General features: G+C 45.6%; 2 protein-coding genes and 1 long non-coding RNA gene across 22 annotated transcripts in view; 2 read left to right on the forward strand and 1 right to left on the reverse strand.

Moving 5' to 3' along the window:
* The first annotated feature begins 1,209 nt into the window (after positions 1–1,209).
* On the forward strand, positions 1,210–19,798 carry NCMAP (non-compact myelin associated protein). 10 transcript variants are annotated; one of them, XM_069803136.1, is made up of 5 exons: positions 1,210–1,283; positions 16,249–16,310; positions 18,271–18,365; positions 18,497–18,581; positions 19,082–19,418. In XM_069803136.1, exons 3-5 carry the CDS (start codon positions 18,281–18,283, stop codon positions 19,221–19,223), a joined length of 312 nt encoding a protein of 103 aa, XP_069659237.1. In that variant the 5' UTR covers positions 1,210–1,283; positions 16,249–16,310; positions 18,271–18,280; the 3' UTR covers positions 19,224–19,418. The 10 variants fall into 10 exon arrangements, with proteins under 10 accessions (XP_069659237.1, XP_069659231.1, XP_069659234.1 ...); XM_069803133.1 differs by lacking the exon at positions 1,210–1,283 and adding an exon at positions 4,463–4,552 and having other exon boundaries at positions 16,242–16,310; XM_069803134.1 differs by lacking the exon at positions 1,210–1,283 and adding an exon at positions 4,486–4,552 and having other exon boundaries at positions 16,245–16,310.
* On the reverse strand, positions 13,789–23,312 carry LOC138689210 (uncharacterized). The gene is made up of 3 exons (XR_011328047.1): positions 23,063–23,312; positions 19,195–19,242; positions 13,789–14,688 (listed from the first exon to the last, which is right to left on the reverse strand). It is a non-coding gene; the product is annotated as an uncharacterized lncRNA (long non-coding RNA).
* A 345-nt stretch (positions 23,313–23,657) lies between these two features.
* Positions 23,658–27,989, forward strand: part of SRRM1 (serine and arginine repetitive matrix 1) — an 18,472-nt gene continuing 14,140 nt past the window's right edge. For 8 of the 11 annotated variants that reach the window (XM_069803141.1, XM_069803142.1, XM_069803143.1 and 5 more), the window contains exons 1-2: positions 23,658–23,788; positions 26,500–26,589. In XM_069803141.1, coding sequence (XP_069659242.1) covers positions 23,768–23,788; positions 26,500–26,589 — 111 coding nt within the window. In that variant the 5' untranslated portion in view covers positions 23,658–23,767. Of the gene's footprint in view, positions 23,789–26,499; positions 26,590–27,989 lie in introns of those variants that run through there. The other 3 variants (XM_069803150.1, XM_069803151.1, XM_069803153.1) reach the window with 1 other exon arrangement.

Consider the following 27,989-nt stretch of genomic DNA (forward strand, 5'->3'; position numbering starts at 1 on the left):
AGCCTTGTTAGGACGAAATTCCTGCATGCGCAACATCTTTCAGCTTCACGATTTCACCAGGCTGCTGAAGATGGCCTCGCTTTCTTCTTGGTGGTGGCAACAAAGGCCATGAAGCCCTCTTCAAGGAATGCAGAAATGCTGCCCTGGAAATTGTTGACTCTGGAGACAAGGGGGGGCCAGGTGCATGTGGGTATCTTCAAAATTTCAGTCCCTTTCCAAAACTCACCTTGAATTGAATCTCAGCTTTATCAAGGCAGCCAACAGCTACCTGAGGAGCAAGGTTAAGGCCTGGCAGCTTTGTAAGGGTGTGCCCTGTTGTGCCTATTTCTATAAGCTCATAAATACTCTGAAAAGTTTATTGCAAAAATAGGCAAGAAAGCATTTGCACCAAGTCTTACCTTGCCCAGTAGGCTCTGTGCAGGGCTGGGGATCTGCCAAGCAGTGCAGACTCCATTGTTTAGGATTGTTTGGGATCCAGTTGTGCCTTACACCAGATCCAGACGTAGGAGTTTTGCTCTGGTTTCATCCTGGAGGAAGGAACAGTGGATCTGGAGAACACCTTACAATGTACCTCACTACTCTGGTTTTCATAACAATTCACAAAGACAACAGGAAAGGAATTTGGTGGAAACACAAAACTTTTTCCTCTTTCCACATTAATGTGGGCTGCCTGACAGTCACAGTGGCTGGTGTCTTCTTTCTTGTACTATTTAAATTGAGTTAGGACTACTGTTATTAATTATTATTATTATTATTAACTTACATGTAACTATTTGTACCTCTTCCAAGTTACGAGTGCACACTGATGAAAGAAGCCCCTTCTGCTCTCTAGAGAGATACAACCCAGGGTAAGTGTGCAGCTGGAATACCACTCCGGTTCCCAGAAGAGAGCCTCATGTTCTTTCTTGTTTATGCAGGGTGAGGTGGTAATTGTAAAGAAACCAATCAAACTAGATTTATTCCCTTGAAAAGATGAATGGTGAGTAATCCTTACTGAGATTTCAGTCTGTGGTTTTAAGGAGCTGTGATACTGGCATGGGATTTTAGTGTGATTGAGGCAAAAGGATTTAGCTGGAAGTGACTAATGTGAGTCTTTGTAGCTATAAAAAAAAAAAATTGCTAAATAATTGGATCTTGAAACTCCTAAACTCTGGTGAGAGAGCCTCTGTGTTTTTGTTCTGTGGGCTTCAGCTTGGGGTTCAGTGTAGAAACCAGTCCATTGTGAACACCAAACTGAAGCAAGACCTGTGTTAGGAAAACACAAATTATTCTTTAGGAGATAAGTATCTGTTTACTGGTATTTACATCTGATATGTGCTATTTTGTTTGTACTTTACAATATGCACTTGGACTTGAGCACCAGCTTATAAAATGGGACATGTGGCTGTTGCTTTCTCTTTGGTGCAAGTGCTGCGGTGACGGGCACCAAGGCAAGTTTAGGTTTATGAATGCAAGTTTAGGTTTATATATGATGTCTTTATCAATGGCTCCCAAAGTGCTTTACGTGGCGAAACTTGTGTACCTGATCAGTATTTGTATTTCTCCTCCAGAGGTAGATCAAGTGGGCTGTCAGCTGTGGATATGTTTGCTACCCTTTCTCTGCCTCCTTCAGCCAGATCGAATAAGCAAATTGGGGAAAACCTACACATTTATGGGTGTGATGTTCTGCTCTGACTCCCAGCACAAAGCACCAAGTAACCAAAGATGTTATGAAGCCAAAAATGCAGAGGCCCAAAAGCCTGCCTGGTTCTGGTCCGTCGCTTTCTGGTAGTATTTGTGAACCTAATGTTCAGGGCATCCCTGTGATAAGATGGTTGCAATTTCAATCTGTTATTTCACACGGTGCAAAAATACATGGTGAATTGAGTGGAATTAATGGTATCTCCTGCTTTCAGTATGTCTTATTTTGTACTGAGAAAGAGCGTGTAATGCCAATGCTGCACTGAGATACTAACACTCTTCATCTGGGCACAAAGCACAGCGCCAAGCCCAAGCATGGTAAGGGGATTTTGTATGTTTGCAGTGAGATGTAGTGTCAGGTATCGTGTTTCTTTGCATACCTGAGTTGCTGTACATTAAGTGAGGGAAACCAGAAATGCTTTTATAACTGGATCTTGATGGGAAGAGAGTGTCCTGGCAGAAGAGCTGCCTGGCTCCAGCTGGGTATGAGCCGTCTCCCATCTGACACTTTGGAGTGCTGCATCATCACGTCTTTGCTCCCATGGGATCTGTCAAGGGCACTCCTCCCCCACCACCTTGTGACCCAAAATGAAGCATTTCTCACACAGGAAGAAGCTGAGAGCTGCAAGGTAGGGAAGTGTCTCATTTTTAATCCCAACTTCTCTGCAGGCTGCATGTGCAGCCTGGGATGGGACGGTCTCTTGAGGTTGCCGTCTTTTGTGAGTCTTTGTTGGTGCTTTCTCTAAAGCAGCAGCTTCTGAAGAAACAAAATTGTGTAAGAATCTTACCTTTTTTTTTTTGGTCTGTTTTTTTCTTTCCTTCATAGCTGCAAAGGAAAAACTGTGATTTGAACACTTGAAAGAAATATCCCTGTGAATGTTGATACTTTAAATGTTGTGATTTTTAAATGAGCTCTTGATTTTTGGAGCCAGCTCCTGGTTTGTCTTTCTTCTGTTTGCTTATCTAACCCCAGCTGTGGGCTCGAGAAGTTCTGGTCCTCCCTTTGAAGGCTTAATTGAAAGGTGGACAAGGAAGGTACCTGCTTGCCAGCTTCTGGCAGGAGTAGGTTCTCCAGCTTTGAAAATATTTCAGTTGTGAGACGAAATCTTTTGCCCTCTAGATCTTTCTTTTTGTCTTTCCCTCTGGCAGACCCAGCAATAACAAGCTGGTGTTCTCTCTCCAAGCCCTGCTTCTGTCCCCCAGTGATTCATTAGTGAGCTGGTTTGCTTTAGCAATGCCTTATCAGTGAAATGCTTAGAAATGTGCCATGCTGGGGTTCTGCAGAGCCAGCGATACCTGGGCTCCATGGCTGCAGACGTGCATTCAGACCAGTTGGCACAAGTTTTGTCCTCCAGGCTACTGGAAGTGAAAGGCACCCGTGTTTGGGGGGTGAGAAAGGTGAGGTTCAGGGTTGCGCTGGAGGAAGCTGAGTCCCATGGAGCTGCAGGAGATGCTGATGTGGAGGGGTGATGGGGGATGTGGGGAGGCTGGGGGAGGCTGCAGGAGACCGATGCACCGTTCCCCACGAAGCTGCCTGCTGTCATTGCCCGACTTCTTGTGTGAAGGTGTGTGTGGGACCTGCAGCAATCCTTACTTCTCTTGCCCCAGCTGGTACAAACCAAGCGTTTGAAACTCATCTTGCCAGGAGCTGCGGCTTTCCTAGAGCTGTCCCTAAAGAAAAGCTGTCACAGTAGAAAATCTTGGATCTACGCTCATGTCACTGGTTGTCTCTTACCAGTTTCCAACTCAAGCAAAACTCCAGGTCAAGGATGCCAGCGCAGACCCCCCACCCTGGACTTCGTTGCCCGCATGACACAGCGGAGACAGGCAGGAGCAGAAGAGTTTCACTGGACCGGCATGTTACAAACCCAGCAGCATGCGGAAATCCCTTCTTCTGATGAATGCATTAGGAAACGTGCAGATAAACCCATCTTGTTACACAACCCAGTGGCAGCTGAGTAACTGTTACTTGTAAAAGTCCTGAAAAGGAGTTAGGAAGTCCTTATCCCACCACGCAATCTATGCCAGCTCAGACAAGGTCTGGTCTGAGGATTCAGAGGTTTAAATGAGAAAAAAGCAATAATTTACAGATTCATTTACAGTCAAACCTTCACTCTAGTGAAGTCAGCCATCAAAGGAAGCTGGGTAGCCACGAGTGATGTACTCTGGTCTTCCCAAGAAATCCACTGCACATGTTTATGGATCATTATGAAGCTCCTGTTGCTGCTTTCCCGTACGGAGGCAGGATTTTGTAACAGGCAGGCTTCATCCATGTTTCAGGTTGCTTTATAATGGAGGTTTGTGGTGTTAGTTCTGCGTGCAGATGGGGAAGCTGAGATGCCAGATGGGGAGGGGGAAACGTCTTCTGCACGGCAGCTCAACAATCGTAAACCATGAATTGAGCCCAGACAAGAGGGCTCTGCAGATTTGTTAATGTGGTTTCCTGGTTTCTGGTGGAAGCAGCATCAGGCCCCAGGCAGGGGCAGATCCCTTTTTGTAAGCGTGATTTCCACATGAAAAATGCAGCCAGGGACTGCGGTCACACGCTTCTTCCCCACTCATTACTGGGAAATGCAGAATAAAGCCAACTAAGTACAGGTTGAAGGCAAGGCAAGGATTCCTTCCCAGTTTGATCCTTTTACTACCAAGAAGACAATTTTGTTCCCTCTTTGGGATGGATGCGTTCGGGATTCTTCTCCAAAAGTGCTGGAAGACCTTTGGGCACTGGAGTGCCCCACGCATCAGAGGGTCCGAGATGTCCCCGTGAGCCTGGTCCAGTACCGCGTTCCCCCCGTGATATCCCTCCCCCGTGGGGAACCGGACACGGAGCAGTGCCGAGAGCGGGACGTGCACCACTCTTCCCAGCAGAAAGGTCGGAAACCGCCTTCGGGTTTTTCGGGAGGTGGCAGCTTCTCCCTCAGTCCCGGGCCGGGGCCGGGGCTGCGGTTCGGGGACTGTTTCCCCCCCCCAAGCCCGGTACCGGGGCTGCGCGGGGATAGCGGGGTCTGTTCCTTAAAACTGCTCGACTTCGCTTTACGTCAGCCTGAGTTTCTGCGTCAGAACTCCTCTCCCTCTTCTTTCCTCCGGGGAGGGGGGGGGAACGACGACACAAGCCGGGGCTCCCCCCACCTGCGCCGGGGAGGCGGCGCCGGGGGCCGGGCTGGGCGGCCCCGGGGGAACCACCTGCCGGTACCGACACCCCCCTGAACCCCCCTCCCCGGGTCGCAACGGGGCAGGGCTCGGCTTCCCCCGACCCGGCCTGGCGGGGGAAAGGAGCGTGGAGCCCCGCGGGGGAGGGAGAAGGAACGGCGGGGGCCGAGCCGGCGCCGGTCCCGGTCCCGGTCCCGGTCCCGGTCCCGGTCCCGGTCCCGGTCCCGGTCCCGGTCCCGGTCCCGGTCCCGGTGGGGAGGGAAGCGCCGTCCGCAGCCTCTGCGGGAAAGGTCGGTCCGAGGATGAGCTCCTGAAGCCCCGCAGCATCCTCCTGTGGGTAAGTCTCGGTAGCTGGGTGGGTAAAAGCTTGCGGAGGGTTGGGTATGCATATGGAGCTGGAGTTGGTATAAGTTTAATTTTTCTGCTCGAAAGCTCCGAGTTTAGTTTCTGCTGCCAGTGAAATGGCTGGAACTCGGCGGTTCAGGGAGGTTACTTCGGGTTTATGTGCAAGTGATCATGTGTACCACAGTAAATGCTTCTACGTGCAGCAAAGTTCTTTATTGGTAACTCTAAACCAGAAAGAAATACGGAGCAGATGTCCTCGTACGATTCTCTGCTAAACTGGTGCTTTAGCAGTTGTTTCATTAATTGGAAACCTTCAAGGTACAGGGTCTGGAACTGATCTGGCAAGTTGTTTCCTCCCCAGAGAGAAGTCTGCACGGCTGTTGAAAGATTGTTCTCTCCCTAGCAGTGTCCTTTCATCACTGGGGATATGCTGAATCTCTTGTCCTGACTTACTCACCCCCAGCGCTATAAATAAGGTTTTGTTGGTGGGTTTTTTGTTGGTTTTTTTTTTTTTCAATCTGCTGAGCGGCGTACTAGAAAGGGCTGGCAGGCTAATATTTAACATGAAAAGAACTAGAAAGCTTGGAGCATTGTGTTACAGTTCGCTGAGCGTCTCCAGCACAGAACAAAACTATACTGCTTTCATTATTTGGGAACATGCTGAAGTTGCTGAAAGGTTTGAACTGCGATTTCTGGCTTTTCATGGTAATTAATGTATTTAATGCCCTAGGAAGTCCTTGTTAAAGGAAGCATAGTATTGTGTAAACAAATTTCACTAATGTGATACATTGTGCTGGATGGAGTGTTTGGGCAGGAGGGTTTGATTTAGTGATTAGGAACTAGAAGACAAAGGCAGTGCAGTAATCCGTGATTTCATGGCCCCATAAGAATTATTGTCTTGCTGCGTGGACAGGTAACTGGGCTGTGAGTGCCAGGGTTAGACACTGAGGGCTTGCCAAGGGCTTTGAACCGTTCTGATGGAGGATGGGGTGTAAGCATAAAGTATCGCACTGCCTACGTGTTTGTCTACACAGCGTTCTTGGAAGAGGTGGATGTGCCTCATTGATTCAAGAAGTTTGCATGTGCAGTACTTAAAGAAATCTTGCGACTGCTTTCATCCTGCTGTTTGCAAAGTGAAAGAAGTTGCATTTCTGTATTGCATACAGAATGCTCTGTGTATTTTTTAATACAGGAAAAACCGAAGGATATGAAACTTGCAGAGGTTTTTACCACAGTACTGAGATTTGCATTTTTCTGGTAGATCAACAGCTTCAGTTGCAGAAGATCCAGTCCAGTAGCTGGGCAGTACATTGTACCACATGCTGAGCTGCAGGCAGAGGACAGCAGTCCTAAAACTCCAATCCACAACTGGCAGTAGACCTGGCTCCCTTATTGGCAATAATTCATGAAGGTTTCCTGTCCAGCCCTGCTCCTATCTGTCTGCTGCTATTGAAAGCGTGACTTTTATTAGTTACGCTAAATTCTTCTTCTTATGGCAATAAACAGTGAATCAGTCAGGATTTAGTGCACAAAGGAGCTGGAGAAGCCCGTGAGTGATACGCCGAGTGCCTACAGCGGTCTTAGATCAGCAGCTACTGTGCTCACGGGGTGAATCCATCAATGCGGAACACCCTGCGGGGTGCTGGATTCTGCCCAAAGCAGCCACTGCTCCCCAGGGTGATATCTCACGTGCTGGGTTCTCATGCCCTTGTGCCAGGCTGGGACCAGCGTCGCTGAAGAGCGGCTGTGTTGGGAGGGGGCTTGGTCGGGGCCGGCGAGTGAGCCTTGACCTGGCCTATTGTTGGGGATGTGGGAGAGGGGAAAAAAATGTGGTGGGGATGACTGTGCTGCTTTTATTGAGTCACAGAAATCAGGAAATGCAGCCAAACCTATAGTGTTCATTAGGCCTCTTGCAGGGAGAGATGATATGAGGCATGAATGGAGATCACAGAGGAGGAAAGCAAGAAAAAAAAGCTGCTGGGATGTCTGAGTCATCCAGTTTCCCACTGACATACATAGCTTAATGTTTTCACAACCACCTCCATGGAGAAACAAAGTTATAACCTAATTCCAGGGGCCCTGGAGTCAGGGTTCTTCCTCGCCATCAGCGGCTCAGAGCCAGCTACCAGCTGGGGATCCCCCTGCCCAGCTACGAGGTTGATGGTGCAGTTGCTTCAAGTACCAGGCTGGGTGAGCGGGCAGAGGAAAAGGGCTCTGCCTTTATCGCATCCTCCCATTCGGATGGAGACAGCCCCCTGGACGAAACACACACCTAGATTCATCCCACATAACATCAGCCCTTAACCACTCAGCTGTGGGCTTGCAAGGAAAGTGCTTTTTGGTGGGATTTGGCAGTGCTCAGGCTGAGGAAGGTAAATGAGCCTGTGGATCATCACAGCAGCACTGGGGGACTTGGGCTGCCCATCATCTGCCGTGCCAGTCTGCAGCACCGCAGCCTTGCGTGCTGCATGGCTGTTTTGTGCTTCTGCTCAGAGCAGAGTAGAAACCCAAATAGTTACTTGGAAAGACAAAGTTTCCTATTTACTTATTAGTCTGTAATAGAAGCCTCAAAACTCTGGACCTAGCAGATGTATTTGTCTTTAGAAAAGAAAAACGAACACCCATCTGCCAGCAAACAGGAGCTGGGTTGATTCACGCGCTACGGTTTGTGCTGATAAGTGCAGAGAGCCCTTCTCTGACATGAAAGGCAGCTCATTCCAGCCTGCTGTGGGTCACAGTGCGAGCCATGGGTATTTGCTCTGTCCCGTGGGAATCTTGGTGTAAGGGAAATCCAGAAATAGCTGTTGCCATCTCTCTGGCTCTGCTGGACATAGCGAGGGGTGCCTGAAGGCACATCTGGGATTGCCTTCCTCCTTGGATTTGTTCCTGGCATCAACATGCCATTGGGTAAGTGACTTGCCCACAGGCAGCAAAGGGTTCAGAGAACAGAAGGCCGGGGAGGCACCCGGCCTGAACTCTCCAGAACTGGGAGAAGTGGTTTTCTAGTCTGGGAAGCCCATCCTGGTTTGGGCAAATCAGTCACGAGTGATACTGGACTCCAGCCATGGTCTGGCTTGGCTAGGAAGGAAGGTTGAGGATAGGCTATAGATTTCAATGCATTTGGCTCGTGTGTCTCTTTTTTTTGATTGTTATTGTCCTTATGAGTCTTAATTTGCTCCAGGTAACTCCTTTTTCCTTCTCTTGTCACAAGTGGCTGACAGTATTTTAGCAGTTCTTTGTTTTTTAAGGCAAGTTTCCCATATGTCTAGGCAAAGCACAGGACATTTTTGCTGGGGTTCCCCTCTTCTCTTTGGGTATGCTCTTCATGAGAGGTCACTGATACTCAAGTCTACACAATATGGTTATACAAATACATTTCGGTGTCTCTAAAAAACTCATTCTTGATCTTCATTGTCAGAACCACCACGGAAAGCTGCTTTGCTGCACGCATGTAACTCGGCCAACCCTTTACAGGGAAGGGACACGAACTGGCCAGACAAGATATAAAAACTCCCTGAACTCTGGGAAACTTTTCAAATTGGATCTGATTCTAGATCTGCATGCCACAGCAGGAGCCCAGATCTGCCCCGTGCTACTGATGTTAATTAATTTCATGCTGTTCTCCAGCTGCATACGATGCTTTGACATTGTTTTTGTGGTTTCTAATGGTCCTGTTCCAGTAACACAAAATGGGCCGTCAAGTTCCTCTTTGAACTGCCTGTGAGAACCGGGCTGTGTGACATCTGTCCTGCAGTGCTTTGCAGTGGCAAGTAAAAGATAGCCAGTCAATGAGGCTGGGGGAGCCGAGTCCCCAGGAGAGGGGACATGTGTCCCACTGCAGGCAGGGCACTGCCAGGGCTGGCGGTGGGATGCTGAGCTCTGAGCCCCTCTTGGGGAGAAAACTCTCGAACCGCTCTGTGAGAATGTGTGAACACATTTCTTCTCACCTACTAGCCTTCTTTCCAGGCTTATTTCATGTCTCCGTCAGGGGAAGGTATTTCAGCATGTCGATTAAATGCCTGTCTGTCCTGCATTCAATCTCTGGCTAAGGGGAGGCTATGTCAGACTCGATCTACTCAGCAAACAAGCAGCACATCACCATCCCCTGCCCTGTTTTAAAAAGTGTGTTGAAAACTGCCTCTGCTGCCTAGTCTTTTGTAAAAGAGAGTGGTAGTCTTTCTGTCCTGAAGGCAGGTGCTGGCTGCGCTGCCTGGCTCAGCATCCGCAGGGCACCAGCTCACGGGGAGCAGTGGCTGCCCCATTCAGCTTGTTCCCAGGATTTCCAAGACTGTCTTCGCCCCACTCTGGCTCCTCTCACCTGCCTTTTCCTCTTTGTCTCTGGGTTCTCCAGATTCCTGGCTGATGCGTAAGGGCCTCCTTGAGTGTTCCTGTTCTGCCTGGTCACACTGAGAACAAGTGCCAAGCCCAGCTACAGATACCAAGCGGTGACAAGGGGCCTGATGTCCTCGACTCAGTGGAGACTTTCTGCTTGTAGGAAAGTGTTGCTGCAATATCTAGTTTTTTGACATATGTTTCGATGAGCAAAGAGAAATGTTTTGTCTCCCAGAGCAGTTCAGCTGGCCGGAGTGGTGGTGTTTCAAAGGTCCAGGATGACACTGAGATGTGGGTTTATCCAGCTCTGAACTAGCAGGGAAATGCTCCTCTGTTTCCTGTTGCTGGTTCTTTTTCTTTTCTGAGCAATCTTTGCCTTGTCTTTTCTGAAGAGCTCTGGAGCTATAGGGAGCATGCAGAAAGCACACCTTGCACTGCAGAGCAGGAATGCAGATTCAGAAGACTTCAGTCTGGGTTAGATCCCAGAAATCGGGGCCGATCTGGAAGTGGGGGGACATTTCCTTTCTCTAAGTGATTGTAGTTACATACTCCATTTTTAAAGTTACATTTATTGAAGACTTTGGCCCTAAATGAAACCAATCTCTTCTGTGCTGTGATTCCTTTTCCATACCACCATCCCTTGGGTTTAGTTTGGATTTTTTCTTTCTTCCTTTCTAACTGGGAACTATTTGGGATCTTGCGTTTAATACTGGACTTTCAGACAGATACCTGTTTCTGACCTTTAAATAAAAGGGTTAATGCTGCAATTCCCACACTCAAGAGTTTCAGTCCTAATCCCCTCTCTCCTGCTTTGGAGCATTTATGGGTTGTGCCTGGAGTAAAGCAGATGCCCTGATGGAAAATCCAGGTGAGAGAGGATTTCTACAACAGTGTGATCTACTGAATGGCTCCAACCTTTCAGTAAATGGCAGATCCAGCAAGGTACAGAGCCTGATAATCATTTCTGCAAAAATATTATGAATCTGCAGTGTTTTTTTTTTAACTCTTTTCTCTAGGAATCTGAAAAGCTGTAGGGAGTTTTCTAAAGATACTGCTGAAGAGCTGAAATGAGTCCTGCAGTAACAGGGCCCTTTCTAGAGCATTACGTGCACAAAGCAGGGTTGACTTTCTGCTGCAAGAACAGAAGCAGACCGTCCTCAAGGGCAAGCTGCTTTTTTGTGGTTTATTTGTCCAGCTCCACTGAATTTGCCATGAACATGCAGTTTGCTGGGACTTCTTTGAACAGCAGAGACAAATTGTTGCGTAGTGTGACCGCTGCCAGACTCTAATCGAGGGTTCAGCTCAGATTAATTTTCTTGCTTTCCATTTGAGCGCACACGTTGATGGTTTCTAAAATTTGTCACCTTGAGACTCATTCACCCTCCCCTGTGAGTCACTCCTGCACTGAGATTCATACAGGTGCCTGGAGGTATTTTTCTTCTTTCCAAATCAGTTTTTTCTGGGTAATATGTAACTGCTAATCGCACATCCTTCCCTCCTGTGTCCCCCACCTGAGTGCTCCCAGGAACACGCACGGTGCGTGGGACCTTATCAGTGTGCAGCAGGGAGAGGCACCTTATTGCAAGCAAAGAGTCCGGAGTGTGTCGTGTTTGGGGAGCCCGTGTGGACTTTGGGCTCCTGTGACGCTTTGCGCCTGCTGCAACAGTCATCGCTTTCTAAGTGCGTGAGTGCGGGTGGATTTTCTTTGCCCCTTGCTGTGGTGAGTCTTGTAATCCACCAGACTGCATTTTTGATTCTCGAAACAGAGCTTAATTATGCTGCCAAGCACCGGTGGGAGCTGCTGCTCAGAAGTATGGATCTGCTAATATCTTTCTGCACGGAAGGGACTTCCAGCTCCTGCTGAGTCCAGATGAGCTGGGAATCAGCCTCAGGCTTTGTTTTGTACTATGAATTGGCTGTCCCTCATATCCCTCATGTTGATTTTCCTGGCTGAATTGTGTGCATGGGAGCTACCTCTAGCACACAAGCAGCATTTCTGGGATGCAGTGGTGTATCTGTAGCAATTTGCTGTAGAATGTAATACAGAAGTTCACCCTATCCTTTCCAGAAAGCATGGGACTTGCTGCACAGGGGATGTATCCCAGATTTCCAGCTGTGCAGCCATACTTGCAGAGCTACTGAATCATTGCAGCGATGGCTGAAACGGAGGATGCCCAGATACCAAAGGATAGAAAACCCTCAATATCGGCTTGGACAAAGCCTTCAGGTAGAAGAGCACATCTGATGAAGAAAATGATGTATGGTCATCTTGACATAGTGCAGAGAACTGTGAGCTAGCTCCAGCCCCGAAGGAGGTACAAATCACTCGTGTGTTGTGCTGCAGTGTTAGAAAAGGCTTTCCTGATTGCAGGGGCAAACCAAGAGATATTAGTGACACTGTCTGAGCCTGGGAGACTATCTCATGAACCATGAAATCGGTGTGATCCATCTGTGCATTATTTTGCTTTAAGTCTTGAGACATGGTTCTGTTGTTGGAGAGTAAGCAATCCTTTCTCCAAAAAAAAGACCAAGTGGTGTATTGCACCTTTCCCTCTTTGTTATAATAAGGTGGATCACATGAGACTTACTTGCCAGCTTTTGATTACACCACTTGTAGTTTGTTAATTTAGCATATTGTGTGTGCACAGTCATACGTTGAAAAGGTAGAATAAGAGCCTTCTAATAATAATTAAAAAAAGCTGCCAACAAAAGCAAATCTCTAGCATTCCTTTCAGGACTAAGCTGCAAAATTGTTCCCAGCTCTCCTGATATCTGATATATCATCTGTGTGTTGCATGTAAATGGCAGTTTTGTTTTAAAATGTTACTCCATTTCCTCTTAAGTTAATCACTTCAGATCTAAATAATGAAGTAACTCCGTCTTCTGCAAATGCAACCATTGGACCAAATGATTTATTGTAAATGTCTTTTAAAGAGCCTTACTCACAGCACATTAAACACCCCATTTTCTTTTGGATGATGTATTAGTTTAAAATTTCAGTTTTGTTTAGCATTTCTAGATGGAGGGGGTTTTATGCATCCCAACTTTCACAGGTCTGCCTGGAAACCTAGGGAAGCAGTAAAGCATGCCTGGGTCCAGGATGGGAAATCCCAGACAACCGGCCAGAGCTAGTGGGAAGCTCTAGATGACACATATGATATTTGTCAGTGAAAAAGGAAGAATCTGGGTGTTTAAAAAATAAAAAATTCAACAACAAGCACCTGAGCTCAACCTGACAGGCCCCACTGAATAGTCCTGTAACCCAACTGGAGGTTACATTTGAGCAGCGCAAGCTTTGAGCTGCAGGAACTTCAGGTGGTGGCACGGTGGGGTTTTTCCACTTAAGTTCAAATCCTGGTTCTGACATATTTCACAAGTGCCCGAGCAAGTCTTCTAACCCGAGTGTGCCTTAGATCCTGGCCTGTAACCAGTGGGAAAATACCACTGGCTTGTTTTGCTTCCCTGTCCTGGCTTGTCTGCATAGGCAGTCCTACCCTGAAGGATCTAGAGTGTTTTTATGATATGAATGCATTTTGCTGAACATGGTGGAGTTAGTGTAGTTCCCATGAATAAGTGCATTCACACAGAGGGAGAGGAGAAATGTGTGTGGCCCAGCATTTTAAGGCAAAAAATTAGAATTGTGAAATCTGCAGTTCACAGTCCAGTTTAGACATTGCTCCTGGGCAGGTCAACGACAAAGTCTCTCTGGTTCATATTTCCAGGCGTGGCTTTTGAAATGAGGGCATTCCTTTCCGGGGACCTGTCTTCACCTTCTCAGTTCTTGTCATCTGTGTGAGCTGAGGGTTTTTAGCCCTCTCAAGATACAAGCCACGCAGGTAGAATTGCTGGGTTTTTTTTCTTGGTGCCGCTACTGCACAGTAGAGTTGACTGCAGTTTGTGTAACTTTCTGTGTCTTGGCAAGGAAATGAAATGCTTTTAATATGTGTTTTAACAACAGCTAAACCTGGAGAACTCATGCCAGAACCTGAGACAAATGCTTATATAAAGGTGCTGGTCTGACATCAGGACACGTACTAATACACAGGCTCCATACAGAGCGGGGTTGTTTGCCTGAGGCCACGTTTATGCCTTAGCTCCTGCTAGCCACTTTGAACTTGGTTTTTTTTTTTCCCTCCTTCCTCCCTCTTTAGAGCCTCACAAGGTAAATTCAGGCACATTCAGGTCTCACTGAAGCACACTGTGGTTTTATTACTTTCTGAAATTACAGTTTGCCTCAAACCCCCGGCCATGTTCCCGGTTCTCATGGCTCATGATGCTGCTGGAAGGTGAGCGCAGGAGCACGTGGCTGCACTGCCGCGAGGCTGTTTGGATCGAAGGTGGATGGTTTGCCAGGTTATGGGGAGCTGAAGCTGAGTTTGCCACTCTTAAATATAAGCCTGTTTCCTTTCTGCGCTGTGCCATGAATGCTCAATTGATTCTCCTGCTGCTGGAAAACAGCAGGGAACAATGAAACACGCAGGTTCAAACCACTCAGTGTTCACTGCGATTAGGCAAAGTGAACCTTGCTGCAAAGACAGGGAAGGTCAGGCTGCTCGAGTGGAGACAGGAGCAGAGCTGAAGCATCCATCCGCTTCCTCTGGGGATTGCTCGCAAGCCAGGTCCTTGCTCTTGAGCTCAGTTACTTTTAGGAAGGGGGAACAACTCTGGACTTACTCAGAAAGATTAAATTCTCCTTTGGATGGGAGTGAGTTTGCTGCTTAGGTTGATGTGCGAGCTGAGCTGAGCCTGGGTGGTTTGAGCTGAGCCTCAAACAGAGGTGCCTTAGCACAAAGCTCCTTTGGAGCCGTGAGAGGGTGGATGTGGATGGCAGCTGGCTCCTCAGCCTCTTCTTCTGCAGGATAAAAGATGGTGATGAGCCTGTGGTGTGGAATTCTTGCAAGAGAACAAATATGAGATTCAGTTGACTGTGAGGACGTCTACCACTCGTGGTAGAAAAGTCCTTCCCCCTCCACTTAATAGGGTCTGACTGCTTCTTAGGCTTCTTCAGTGACATCTTGGCATTTGTTTGTTGGAATTAATGCTTTATGCCTCTGATAATTTGCCTCTCCTCACAGAGCTGCAGCACCCTGGTAGTGTTCATGTAAGTTCAGCTCTCAGTGGCCTTTTGATCGCTTAAGGTGGTTCTCACATGGCACTGCTCATTTACATTTGCAAGAGGACCTGAGGAAAGAGAATAGCACAAATTCCAGTCTATTTCTAAATATTCTAGAGGATATTCCCTTTCCTAGCAGCAGTCATGGCTAGTATACTGAGAAAGAAAACCAGAAATCAAGCAAACAAATGCTGGGTTTTGTCATCCCGTTCCTTAGTGGGTTTTGTAACTTAAGACCCTGACCTGTTGACGTTTTTGGGAGGGGAATCAAGTCACAGAGCTGGCAGCCAGTGCTCTTCCTTAGACCTGGATAAGTAAGGAGGGAAAAATCACCTGGTTTTCAGCCTGTGTTTGGCCACAATATAAGACAAAAATGCTATCTGTGCAGCAGTGGAGTTGAAAGGATGAATTAATTCTCTAATTGAGCTTCTGGGTCACAACTAGTATATATTACTGCTGGAGAAACAATAGCTGATTTCATGTCTAGTTTAAAGCCTGCAACACAGCTTGATGCAAATACGACCTTTTTCTAGGTGGCAAAGCGCTGAATTTGTGTGTCTTCCTAACTGGCACCTGCCTTCCCTGGCAGGGAGTTGGCTCTCAAAGTCCAGCTCTCCGGGAAAAAACTCAAACAAACCCCTCTGTTCCCTGTCACCCCTCTCCTGTAATTGCCAGGTGCTGCACAAATCGCTTGACAGATGAGCTCTGATCCCCATCTCGTCATAAATGAGCACGTAAATGAGCATGGCCATTCAGCTTGAAATTTGACAGGGTGGAGAGGGCAGGGAGGCTGTATAAATGGGGGCATTGCTACTGCTTGCCAAAACAACCTATATGCTGTATCTGCAAAGGTGTTTTAAATGGAAACCTGCCCAAAGCTTAACTTTATGGAAACACTTCCAGCTCCATCATATGGGGATGCAAAAATAACCGGCAGTGTGTGCCCCCAGCCCCAGTCTCGAGAACTACGGAGGAATTAGTGGCTCTCAAAACCCCAGGCAGGTGTGTATGCACAGGGGGAAGTGCATACTGTGTGTCATAAAGAAAGAATGTCTTGTGATTGCTGTATCAAAGTCCATTTCTTCTTCCCATGCTATATAGCTTTTATTGAGCACTCCTGATTTTCCAAATGTTTTTCTAAACAGAGTAGGATCCAGCCTGCAATACCCTGAAACCGGTAGGTTCCCATGGATTTTGCTGGGCTTTGCTGGGTCCTTGAGTGTTGCAGTGCAGGCTTCGTCAGGCGTAACCCAGCTGATTCACAGGGGAGGAATGGAGCTGGGACTTGCTGTAGGTAAAGCAGAGGAATGGCACCTCCCACCCTGGCCTGAGACACAGACCTTGAACCTCTTTACTTGTTAGACAATGCAGAAAAAAAAAGATTTGATGCATTTTTCAAAGTGCATCTTAGAATGTTACACCCTGTTGGCTGAATTTCATCCTTTTTGTAAACAGGCAGTTTCACTGTCAACAATGAAAATTCTTTAGTTATAGGTGACTCATGCACAAATAGCTCACCATTACCAAGGTAGTTTGAACCAGATGGAAGTTAGTAAGTATGAATATTATGTGGCTTAATATCGAAATATTCAGCCTTATTTATTTGGGATTTTTATTTTAGTAGCCAGAGGAGGAGAAAAAACGCTTCTGTCAATCTGGAATCTGTGCTCTCCTAGTCAGGATCAACAAGGTAAAAGTTGGAAGTGGCTTTTTCTGAATTATGTCCATAGTCAAAATACTTGCTCAGCTTTCCCCAGCCTGCAGTGTGACAGAGAGTCTCTTCAGCCTCTGCTTGTCAATGGTACAACCTTCATCAGCACGGGTTTCAAATGGATGGATGGATGGGGAAAAGTGATGGGGACAGCGCTGTTACCTGAGCTTCAGTGCCTCTCACAGATTTCCTCCAAGGCGTGTGTAAATCCTTTTGCTGTGCTATACAATAAGGCTGGGCAAACTCGAAACACAAAATATTTCTTTCAGCGTGGAAAGATCTACGGCTACAGTTGATGATCATGTTGCTGAATTAACTTGGCCTTGGCTAAACAAAGGAATCATTCAGTCAGAGGAGAATGACCCAGTTACAGACTCGAGACAGAGTTATTTTTGTTTTTTAAATTAAAAGAAAAAAACCCGACCCTTTTTAACTTAAGGGGATCGAAGTATTTGATAAATCGACCTCACAGTTCTGATCCTTCATACCCATGCAGACACTGAGTGCTTCCCATCCTGCTGGTTACTGATCTCTCTCATTCCTCACAGATCTGTTAGCAGAGCCTCCCAAGTACACATTGTGTGTTGACTCAGCTACTGGGCTCCCCACCCCGAAACAACACCCTGCCTGTCAAGAGCAATCAGAGCTCTCCCCTCCTTGCCTATCAAATCTGTACCCTGCCACTACATGTGTTTTATTTGATGGATGCTACTTTGCAGAAACCTTTAGGAAAGCTTCAATAAGGGGCAAGGAAGGGAGACTGCCTTTCACATTTGCACTTCTCTTTATTACCGATTTACTTCTATCCACTCAATAATTTTCTGGCTATTCTGTATCTTGTGCTCTGTAAAATCAAAGCTACTAAGAACATGCCACATGTCCACAATATCCCAATGGAGTGTAACAGACAGCAGGGCAGAGTCCTGCCTGGTTGTACTGGGCAGCATCTGAAACGGGAAACTCAATTCCAGAATCAGGTGTTGAAGAATAATTTAATTTTCAATGGATAGTTTAAGTGTATTAGCTTTCTGAATCTGGGGGCTGAAATGGTTTCAGAGGTCTGTTTGAAGTGGTATTCACACCCTTCTCAGACTGAAGGAGTCTTTTAATGGCTAAGGTTACTAGTCACATTTAGAAAACATTTGGAAAATGCTTATAAAATCAGTAAACATACAGGCTGCTCTTTCTAGATCTACAGTTTTGTCCTACCAAAATGCAGAAGCAGGCATATTTTCAGCTATCCACTTGCAGGCTTGTCCTCTTCAAATAATAGACCTGAGATGACACTGATGTGAGCGAGGTGCTGGTTCGAACTCTGTAAACTTTCTGTCATGGTCACATTGCAATGTTTTTTTCTGTTGTGGGATAGCTGTTGTTTGACATGTAACTTTTGGAGCTTCGAGTTAGGGGATTAAACTGTTTTTCTGCTCCACATTAGATGAACGAAGCTACTTCAAATTCTCTTCTATAAAAGAGTTTTTAAACCTTTCTGTGCTGATTTGTTTTCCCTTCCTTAAAGACATATTACGGAGTACTGGGTACAGAACTCTTCATGCTTATTTACTCAGTGATCTGAATCTCACAACCCGAGATGATAGTCTAAAATCCTAAACCATTTAAAATATATATATTTATCCAAAACTTGTATTACAGCAATAATGTATAGGTAATAATGCATTATTGTGTTTATATCTTATTTTATCCTATTAATACTGAGCAGTGTATATTGTAAGGCAAATTGCTCAAGACTAGATTTTAGCAAAATTTCCATCGACTTCAGCAGGGCCAGATTTTCACCACTAAGAAAATATTAAAAACCCCAGTTCAGTGAGCCTGCACTTGGTAGACTCTGAGTCTTTAACGGGTAGTTGCCTAATTATCACTGTGAAATTTTGGTTAATATTTTATAAACTCACTCTTCTTTTTTTTTCTTCTGTAGCCGAATCAAGATGACGACAGCCGCACCGCTGATCAATAATACTCAGTTCTCAGTAAATGTGACCACAAAGTCTCAAGAACAAAGTCTCTATCAAAGTAAGAAAAGTAGCGGGGTGGTACCTTTTTTTTTTTTTTACTTAAGTGGACCTTGAACTTGGCAAACTTCAAACCGTACAATGACAACTTTGTAAATAAGGCTTTTTTTCCCCTTTCTGCTTCCCTGCTAGGTTCTGGAGCAATAGTTGCTGCCATCGTAGTAGGAGTGATTATTATTTTTACAGTGGTTCTGCTCATATTGAAAACATATAACAGGTACGTGGCCAAGTTCTGTAATTCGCTAAGACAAGACTAGATGAACCAAAATCACTGTTAGGTGTGCTGTTGTCTGACAGACCACTTCAGTATTTGTTGCTGAAAATTTCCAGGAGAATCTAAACTATAATGTGCTTGATTGAAGTGTCGTGAAACTCAGCGTCAGTGTTCTGTGATTGAATTGCCAGGAAGCAGAAAGAGATGCTTGATGGAAGCTCTTTGTAGGGATCCCTGTTGACACAGGGGAAAGGTCTGCTGTGCGCATCAAGGCTGCTAGAGAAAAGCTTGATTTCTCACTTTCAGGGCATTGGGTTAGACTTATCTGCTCTAGAAGCACTGACTTGCCATTTAGTGTCTTTGAGATGAAATCCTTGCTTGTATTGACTTCTCAGTAGCTGTTCAACATAACCTGCTTCAGCGGGAACCTTCCCAAAACTTTCCATGGGAGAGACCACAACATGCACCAGCATGAAATGACAATTTCATTTTTACCTTTACAGACGCATGAGAGTGAAGCGGGAGTTGGAACCCAAAACCACCAAAACAGCAATGCCACCTGCTTTAGGGCAGAACAGCAACAGCCTGTCTCAGCACCCAACAGTGACTTTCATACCTGTGGATATCCACATGCAGAACAGGTAACTGGGAACGCTCATCCTCCCTGTGAGAGAAGAGAGATAGGAATTCTTATTTACGTGGACCTGGGACTCCACAGCAAAGCGACGCTGCATTTGGAATAGCGACGAGCTCTTATTTTGTCTATAGATTGTAATTAATCCTGCTTTCTGTCTTTGGGAGGAAAAATAAAAGGTCTCGACGCTTTGTGTATGACTGAAATCAACTGGTGGAGGCATACAAATCATTAGAAACTCAATGAGCCTTCTTACAGAGCTCTGGATATGGAGAGACTAAATAAACCAAGCCCATTTGTTGGAAAAAAGATGCACACTCATATTTTGTGGAGCTTTTGCTTACTCAGAGAGTTTGAGCTTTTTCTGGTCTGCAATGATTGATGATAAACTGGAAGAAACATTTGGATGTGCAAGCTACAACTCAGGTTGTACCTGGGCTTGTTATGATTTATGTGAAACAGGTTTGTAGTTGGTTTTATACATGATGGATAGTACAGGAAGTATCAAAATTGTATTTATCTTTACTCATCTTTCCTGTTGCTAATGCCACATATGTATGGTTTGAGATTAAAAAGTTACCTTTTATTTTCAAGTATTTCTAAAACATTTCTATAAACTTGGTAACCTATCAATTTCCAAATGAACTCAACATCTAAGGATTTTCACTCTCATGCCAAGAACTGCTTTAGTTTCATTACTGGAGTTGGGTTAGAATGTTTTGTCTTAACACAAAATATGAGAAGTTCTTTAATTGAAAAAGTAAGCATGGAAAGGCAGTATAAAGCAAGCAAGGCTCTATACAGCTACTGTGTACAATTCACATCCTGAAATGCTTTGCTCTCTAATGCAGACTAGGCTTGAACTATTTTTAGATTTTTTTTTTCTAGAAAGTAACCGAAAGTGATGTTGTTTTGCAAGTGTGATGATTGTGGGTGTACAGTAATGCAACAAAGAAATTCCCGAGGATATTCACAGCCCACTGAGTGCGAACACACAGCAGCATTGTCAGACATTCAGTGGCTGATTGTCTCAAGTGTGTGTATCAAAGCAGCCCTGAAACACTGTCTGACAGGACAGATAGGAAGGATTAGGAAGAAGTTCAGAAGTTAAACCCTGTTTTAAATAGAAGTACGTGAGGCTCTGAGAAACAGCTCTACTCTTTGACACACACAGATTTTATGGAACCACTCACTTGAATGGCTGGACAGAGTGTGAAGGGAATATAGCGGTATCGTAGCAGTCTGGATTTATTGTATGGTGTGCGTCTTGCGTGGTTAGCTCTAAGCTACTGGGGCCATTAGAGGGCTCCAGCCTGTTTGTAGACCTTAGTAAAACTGTTAGTAGGGTATTTTTAACTCCTTTTTGGGAGCTGTAGAGAAAGAAATTCCTGTTGTCTAACTGAATTGATCACAGAGAGCCTCCAGCTTTAAAGCTTTTTGTCCTGCAGCGGTTCACTTGCTGTTCTTCCCAATACTGTCACACATCACCACTAGTTACATTCTTAAATCACGCCGTGCCAAAACAAAGCTGACCATTCTCAGAGTAACAGTGGTGAAGGACTGGGGTGATAAGTTGATGTATTTTCTCCAAGATGTGAAGCCATCTCTTGGAACAGGTCATTTTTACGAACTGGTATTTTTGTGCAGAAACTAAATTCAATTACTTTGCAATTTTTTTTGTATGAAACTAGAGCACAGTTTGAATTCCAAACTAAATATTAAGACAGCTGTTTGTGAAGTTTCTAAATCTTGTTGTAAATATTTTACTTGTCCTAGTTCTCCAACTTATTTTTTGCGGCAGAAATGATTGATATAATAATTCAGAGGGGACTGCAGCTGCCAATTTAATTTTTCTCCAGAAAGGTAAAGGAGTTGGCCTCCTGCTCCTATCTCTGGACGGCTAAGGATGTTTTCTGAGCATGTTCCACTGTATCAAAATCAAGATCTTTTGAAAAGATAAGACCCATCTTACTGTTATTTTTTAACGTTACCAGCCAGACCTACTTCTAGAAAATTTTGTTTACTTTCCATTTACAGAATTTCAACACAATGAAGTTCACTTTGCTTCACTGAAGCAGAATAAGCAGTACTACTATAAACAATTCTGGATTGGTAGAATTACTATTATTGGCAGGAGAATTACTGCTTTGACCACACTAGCATTGCTCAATCTGAAAAATTCAAAGCGTGCTGCCTTACCAGTAAAATTTGCCTTATATTGGCACAGCCTGGGAGGCCCCCACAATCCATTCTGACTCCTGTCAGCAAAATCCAGAGCTTATGCTGACCAAGCAAAATCACCTTCATAAGAAACAAAAATCACTGTATTTCCACTGCGCTACCACTGTAATGCTTGTATAATTTTCTGTGGATTTAACAGTTTTCCAGGAACAATCCCACGCTGTCCTTGCCCTGTAATAGTAGCTGCTTCAGCGCTGATTCAACCCGCCCCATCTAGGCACCTGGCTTCCACTTTCAAACCCCCCAGCTTTTGGAAAAGCTCCCCTTTAGCTGCCTTTGTGTCCAGACTTGCCATCAAGTAAACCTGCTGGTTAAAAAAAAAAAAAAAAAAAAAGATGACTGAAAGATGATATTGCAAATTGGTCTATTAAAGAAATCCCAGACCATGTAAGCCTTTGGAGAGAATAGGCAATGTAAGTGTAACGCATTAATTGTGATTCATACTAACTCATTAGAGATTATCTATGAAGCTCTGCAAATTAATACAAAGTTGAATCCTTAGTGACACAGTGCCTCAGAGTGCCTTTTTGCTCAGCAAGGTGGTGCAAGCAACCTTTCTACTTTGTTACTCTGTTCTTTGGTTACGTTTCTCTCTTTACAAAACATCAGCGGGGCTGTATTCGGCAGTGACAATGAGAACGTTTGGTCTGCAGGACATACAAGAATTATCACTAAAAATTTTTTCTAAGGGCACACTCAATAGTTGGTCTGCAGTGGGTCTTGCAAAAATTAGTACTTCTTGCTCCTAAAAGTCTTCTAGAATTAACAGCTTCAGCAGGTTGGATCCTTCAGTCTCACAGTTGGCGCTTTACTGATGCAAGTACATTAGTAAAATGTTTCAATTTTCACTTCTAGGCGAGCACTGTTTCCCAAAACTTCTGCAAGGCAGCTTTCACCCCTCCTGGATCCTCACCCACCTTATTTCAGCAGAGCACGTAGCTCCACCTAGTGTCCGCCCCCCCATCTAGCTGGTTGCAACTCGTATTTCTCAACAGACAAAACCATGAATTCCTAGTTGCCAGCTTTACTAAATTTCAGAAACTACCTGCACCCCCAGCCCAGTCCTCCTTCCCCTTACTCCACGGTGCCAGGACTGTTAAGTAGCCGAGTTGAACGCTATCCCAAGTTGGGCTGTGCAAAATGCAGAGGTATGATGATTGGGAGTCTTAAGATAAAATGCAATAATGTTCTTTGGGTCTTAGCCTGTGTCCCATAACCAATTTATTTTCCAAAAACATATCTGTAAAACTGTATGTTTCTCACTTGTGACACTTACTAATGACTGCTGATAAAGCGGGAAGCAGCTGTTGTGCTTTAAGTAGAATCAACTTTATTTAAGGGGACCTAGTACTTCTTTTTTAAAGATAAAGGACATATGAGTTTCTTTCAGATAAAGCCCAGGGCTGTTACTTTGGATGGATTTGTATTAACCCCAGTGAACTGTGACTTTACTCTCCCATCCTCTCAGGTGTCTTTCAGCCAGTAACATGCCACACGCTTTTGTCTGCGCAAGGAGCACGCCAATTCGTCGTGAAGTGGGATGGAGGGCCAGACCGCTCACGGCAGTTCGCAGCAGGGTAACTCAACACAGCCCATCGCGTTTACTGACCAAGCAGAGTGCTGAACGGGCTCGTGGACTAGGCGAGCACTACAGGGCCGCAAGCAGAGGCCTGGGCCGTTGTGTGGGGCGGCAGCGTTGGCAGCACCGTCACGGCCCCTCACGGGCCCCGGTGGTGCAGAGATCCCGCTGTCTTCTGTGGGGCCGCAACGGCCCCTGTTCTGCGGAGGAAGAACCCGAGCTGATGTGAGGAGACAGCTCCTGAGGGGAAAAAAAGCCGGGAAGGAGCTGACGGGGCCGCGGTTACCTCAGCCCGCCAACACGGAGAGAGGCGCTCACGGCCGTTACATCCCTCGCGCGCATGCGCCGTTGGCCGCCAGGTCACCTGCCCCGCGCGCGCGCCCCGGGCCGCCTCGCCGCACGTCAACACCTCGCGAGAGGAAGAACCACACGCACAGACAGGACACCCGCGCGCCAGTGATAAGGGCGCCTTACAGCCCCCCTCCCACTCCCCCCTTTCACCTCACCCCGGCGGAACGCCGCGCTTTGCGATTGGCCGTCTCCCGCGCGCGCACCGACCCTCCGTGGCCTCAGCTACCAATCAGCAGGCGCCGGAGAGCCTTTGCGGGGCGCCCGGCTCCGCCCTCCCCCTCCCTCCTTCCCTCAGCGCGCCGAGCGTGTGAGGGGGCTTTGCGGGCGCGCGGTGCACGCCGGGACGGCAGCGCGTTGCGACCAGGAGGAGGCGGAGGAGGCAAGATGGACGCGGGGTTCTTCCGCGTAAGTGCCGGCCTCACGGGGTAGGGGGGGGCGGCCGGGCGGGCGGGGAAGGCGGCGGGGCAGCCCCGGTAGGGGACGGGCGGTTGAACCGAAGCGCTGCCTGTCCCGCCGCCGCCGCCGCGGGCGAAGGCGCTGGTGCCGCGCTCCCCCCCTGAGGAGCGCCGCCGTGCCACCCCCCCCTCCACCTCCCCGCCCCCGCCCTGCGCAGGCTCCTGTGAGGAGCCGCCGTGAAGAAAATGGCGGCGGGAAGGAGGCCGGTGCGACTCGGCCCATCCGCGAGGCCGCGGCACCGTGGGGTTGAGGGAAAGGGAAAGGAGCCGCCCGGAGGGGATTCGTCGCCCCGGGACCGGGCTGGCCGGAGCGGGCGGCTGCTCGGTGCGCGGTGGGAGGGAGTGGGGGGGGGGGGCACACGTGCCCGCAGTACGGGGCTCCGTCGCCGTCTCTAGGGGCCGCGTTCGCCCGACCCGGCCCCGCACTCCGGTGCGGCTTGGGACCACCGGTTCCTGCGTTAGGCCCTGGGGGCCGGAGGGTCTCCGACCCCGCCAGAGGAAGAGGGGTCCCACCGCGTCGGGGTCTGCCCCGTACCGGCTTGTGTCACGGCTGCCTGCCGAGCTGACGGGCCTTTACAGGGAGGAAGTGTGGGAGAAAAGACCGAGGGGCAGATGGGAGGTGAACCCGGTTTTGCAGTGAAAGGCACTTCGGTGTCCACATTCAAAGGAAATGGACAAAACTGCCCTTTTTTTTTAAGAGAGGAATTTTTAAACTGTGACGTGAAGATTTTTAAGTGTATTCAAAGCAAAAAGAAGTTATGTTTTATTTTTAGGTTGGTATTTGATTTTTTTTTTTGATTGCTGCCTTTTTCTCTAATATTCTTACAGCTGTGCTGTATATTCTGCAGATACTAGTAAACAGTAACCTACCTAGGGTATATTTATTTTCAGCTTTTTCTTCCATTAATTAAAATGAACCTATTTTTGGGGTGTTCCTTGACAACTTTGAAAACCAATTTTCCAAGATTCATTCACCTGTTCAGCCCTATTATTTTTAGTCCTGCAACTAGGATGGTTTTAAAACATGAGGGCACACATAACTCTTCACTTAATTCAATTTTGTGTTAACATACTAGCTTGAGAAAAATAATTAACAAGCTAAAACTACACTTGTTCTGTCTAATGCAATGTTTAAAAAGGTTACAAGTAGTTGTAAATGACAGCAGAATTACTGGGACTGAAAACACTGAATTAGAAATCTAATGTTCTTTTAAACTGGCCTGTGAAAGGTGGCTGTTTATAAAAACAAAAGCAACATGGCACTGAAATGGGGCTGTAAACCGTGTTCTGTTCTGGTTTTAGTCTGGGTTCAGGAGAAACCAAAGTTCTTGTGGAAATGACAAAAGTGCAACAGAGCAGCAGTTTGAACTCGCCATATTAAGAAAGCTGCTGTTAATAATTCTTGCAGTTCTTCACACTTCTGTAAAGTTGTCAGTGTAGGCTGTTTTGTCTCTGCCTTGAAATTCCTGTGACACTGTTCTCTGTGTCTTGTTTGGTTACCCTTGCTGCTTGCCATGTGTTATAAACAGGCCAAGAAAAAATTTGTTCCTTTCCACTTCTGGGTTGTGAAAGACAGAATTAAAAAAAAAAAAAAAATATAGAACATTAAATTCTTGAGTGATCTGACAAGTATTGCGTTTGTTGCTAGTGTGTAAGCCACGCAGTAGGCTGCAAATATTATTAAGAGTTTTAAACAGACTTAATCCTGGCAAGTGCTTGTGCCACAATCAGTCTTTAGGATATTGTTCCCTTTCAATATCTGATGATTTCATAGCATGTTATGTTGCTAATTCCAGGTGCTTTCTGATCAAATGAAGTAGTTGGGGTTACCTTAGAATTTGAGCTCTTTCTTATTTATTATCTTTTGGTTTCTTAGCAGCTGATATTTTTACTGGCACTCAACCTCTTCTTCTGTGCATAGGAAATTGCATGTATTAAATTCCTGTGTTTTCCATCAGTCAGGCTGGTTTCCTGAATCAACTTAACTTCACATGTGAACTGTGGGTTTGTTTTGAATCATTAACAGGTCATCAGTATTTGGATGCAGTTCTGCACATACTCTTGTTAATGTGTGGTTCTGTTTACTTCTGTGCAAGTAAATTTTCCAGAACTGGACTTTCAAGCCTTTCAATTCCAAATGAATTAACCTATAGTTTCTGTTCATGAAAGTGGAACGAGTTGGTGAACTTCAACAGAGCATGATCAATAAAATAGTATTCTTTGTACCCTTGCTGGCTCTGTGTTGGCTGATTTGCTTCGGAGAAATTTACCCAAAGGTTTCATAGATGCCACTGTAAACAAGTATGACATTTTTGTTCTTGGACAGAGGAGAAAGAGCTTATTCCTTCTGAGAAGTTTGTGAATTCCAACATATGTCCTTTTCATAGCAATTTGATACTACTGTACTTTTAAATTTGTAAGTAGTATGCCAGGGAGATTATATGATTAAGGTGTCACTGTACAGCTCAGGAGCCTGTTTACCCATTTAGCGTAGATGAAGACTACAGTGCTAAAATTGAAAGGCACCTGAAAAGGCTTATTTGCTTACAGAATGGTATGACTGGTGTTGCTGTGCACTGTCCGGTGCAAATATGTGGGAAACTAATACTTGAAGATATTTTTAGTCTGTATGACATTCAACTCTTATTTCCTGTGCTTTAGGGAACAAGTGCAGAACAGGACAATCGCTTCAGCAACAAGCAGAAGAAGCTGTTGAAGCAGTTGAAATTTGCAGAATGCTTAGAAAAGAAGGTAAGTTGGTTCGAATGAGATAGGCAGTAAGAGACACAAATTGAAGATAATTTTCAATGGAGTAATTGGGTATTAGATGGTACATATAGGAAGGAATGTGAGGAATGTCTTCTCTAAAACCATTCTGGAGGACATTTGGAAGGTCCACTTGAGCATCAAAGATACAGTAGTAATATACATGATCTAGTTCCAGTACTAAATATCATCAGTAGGCTTTTATGTAAAATACAGCTTCAAAAGAAGTCCAATTTCCAAGAAATGCTAAGTAGTTTAGAAGTCTAGGCATCCTTAAATGTCATCCCCCAACCCCCTTTTTTGGGGTGCTGATTTTTTTGTTGTTGTTTCAGGTTTTTTATAATAGAGTGTTGGAAATACATACTGGTTATCCTGTAGGTGAGCTGCAGAAAACTCAGTTTGGAGTTCCTTGCTTAGATGCAGTTTTTTTCCCGGTGAAAGTCTTTACCTGCTGATTGTTAGGAAGGGTGCATTCCTCAGGTGGGTGTTTAAGTGATGCAGCCAGGGTAGCTGCTGTCAGTGGATACCTATTCAGTAAATGTTTTATTTCAAAGTGTGGAGCTGGTCCTTCATTAGGCTTTATTGACCCTAACCTGCCAAGGAAGCAACTGGTGAAGCTGCTGAGATAACTGTGGTAGAAGACCCAGCAAAGCTGAATGCAGAGCTCTTGTTGAGAGGGTCTTTGTTTTTGTAAATGGCAAAAACTGATTGCTGAAAGAATTGCATTCCAAAGAGTTAGATAAAACTAACGACTTGTTTCATTCATACTGTTCCAGAAAGGTAATAATGTGGTTGTAGTTTCTTGGGATAAAGGTATGAATAAAACATCTAGCAAATGTTTATTTCTCTAGAAAATTGGACTCTGCTGTCATCTTGGGTGAGGATTTTGTAAATTAAGAAATTTGGAATGGTTGAATTCTCTTCTAACTTTGAATGCTTAATGATTTTTTGAAAGTTGTTAACAAGTCTGTGGTGGACAGGTGTCAGGGGAATTGGTGAGCTGAATCAAGACTATTGCTTTATTGTTTAGTGGATTTCATTATTTACTGGAAACTGAATTGTATGAAGGGAGTGAACAATACATTGGTGTAGTTTTGCTTTTGTGGGTTTTTTTTCTGTCTTGTTTATCTAGTATTTATTAGAGTTTACTGGAAATTTACTATGTTTTGACTTTTCTTACCATATCTAAGTTCTAATTTTAGCTACTCAGGAGAGATAGGGAAGTCTATATTGGGCGGGGGAGGAAAGAGGCAAGGTATCCAAACTTGTGCTTTAATCAAAATGCTGTTGTTCAGCAGAGGTTAGAAACTGGTTTAAAACAAAACTAGGCTGGGATAATAATGTATGTAGCAGCGTACAATTCAGTCTTTACAGTGAAAGAATCT

Source organism: Haliaeetus albicilla, chromosome 16 (genome assembly GCF_947461875.1).
Source record: "Haliaeetus albicilla chromosome 16, bHalAlb1.1, whole genome shotgun sequence".
NCBI lineage: Eukaryota > Metazoa > Chordata > Aves > Accipitriformes > Accipitridae > Haliaeetus > Haliaeetus albicilla.

Excerpts from the sequence above, each read along its gene's own strand:
- NCMAP (XM_069803130.1), top strand. The coding sequence starts at position 4,359 with ATGCGTTCGGGATTCTTCTCCAAAAGTGCTGGAAGACCTTTGGGCACT. Across the intron at positions 4,553-18,270 it reads CCACTCTTCCCAGCAGAAAG|CCGAATCAAGATGACGACAG; the intron begins GTCGGAAACCGC and ends TTTCTTCTGTAG. Across the intron at positions 18,366-18,496 it reads AGAACAAAGTCTCTATCAAA|GTTCTGGAGCAATAGTTGCT; the intron begins GTAAGAAAAGTA and ends CTTCCCTGCTAG.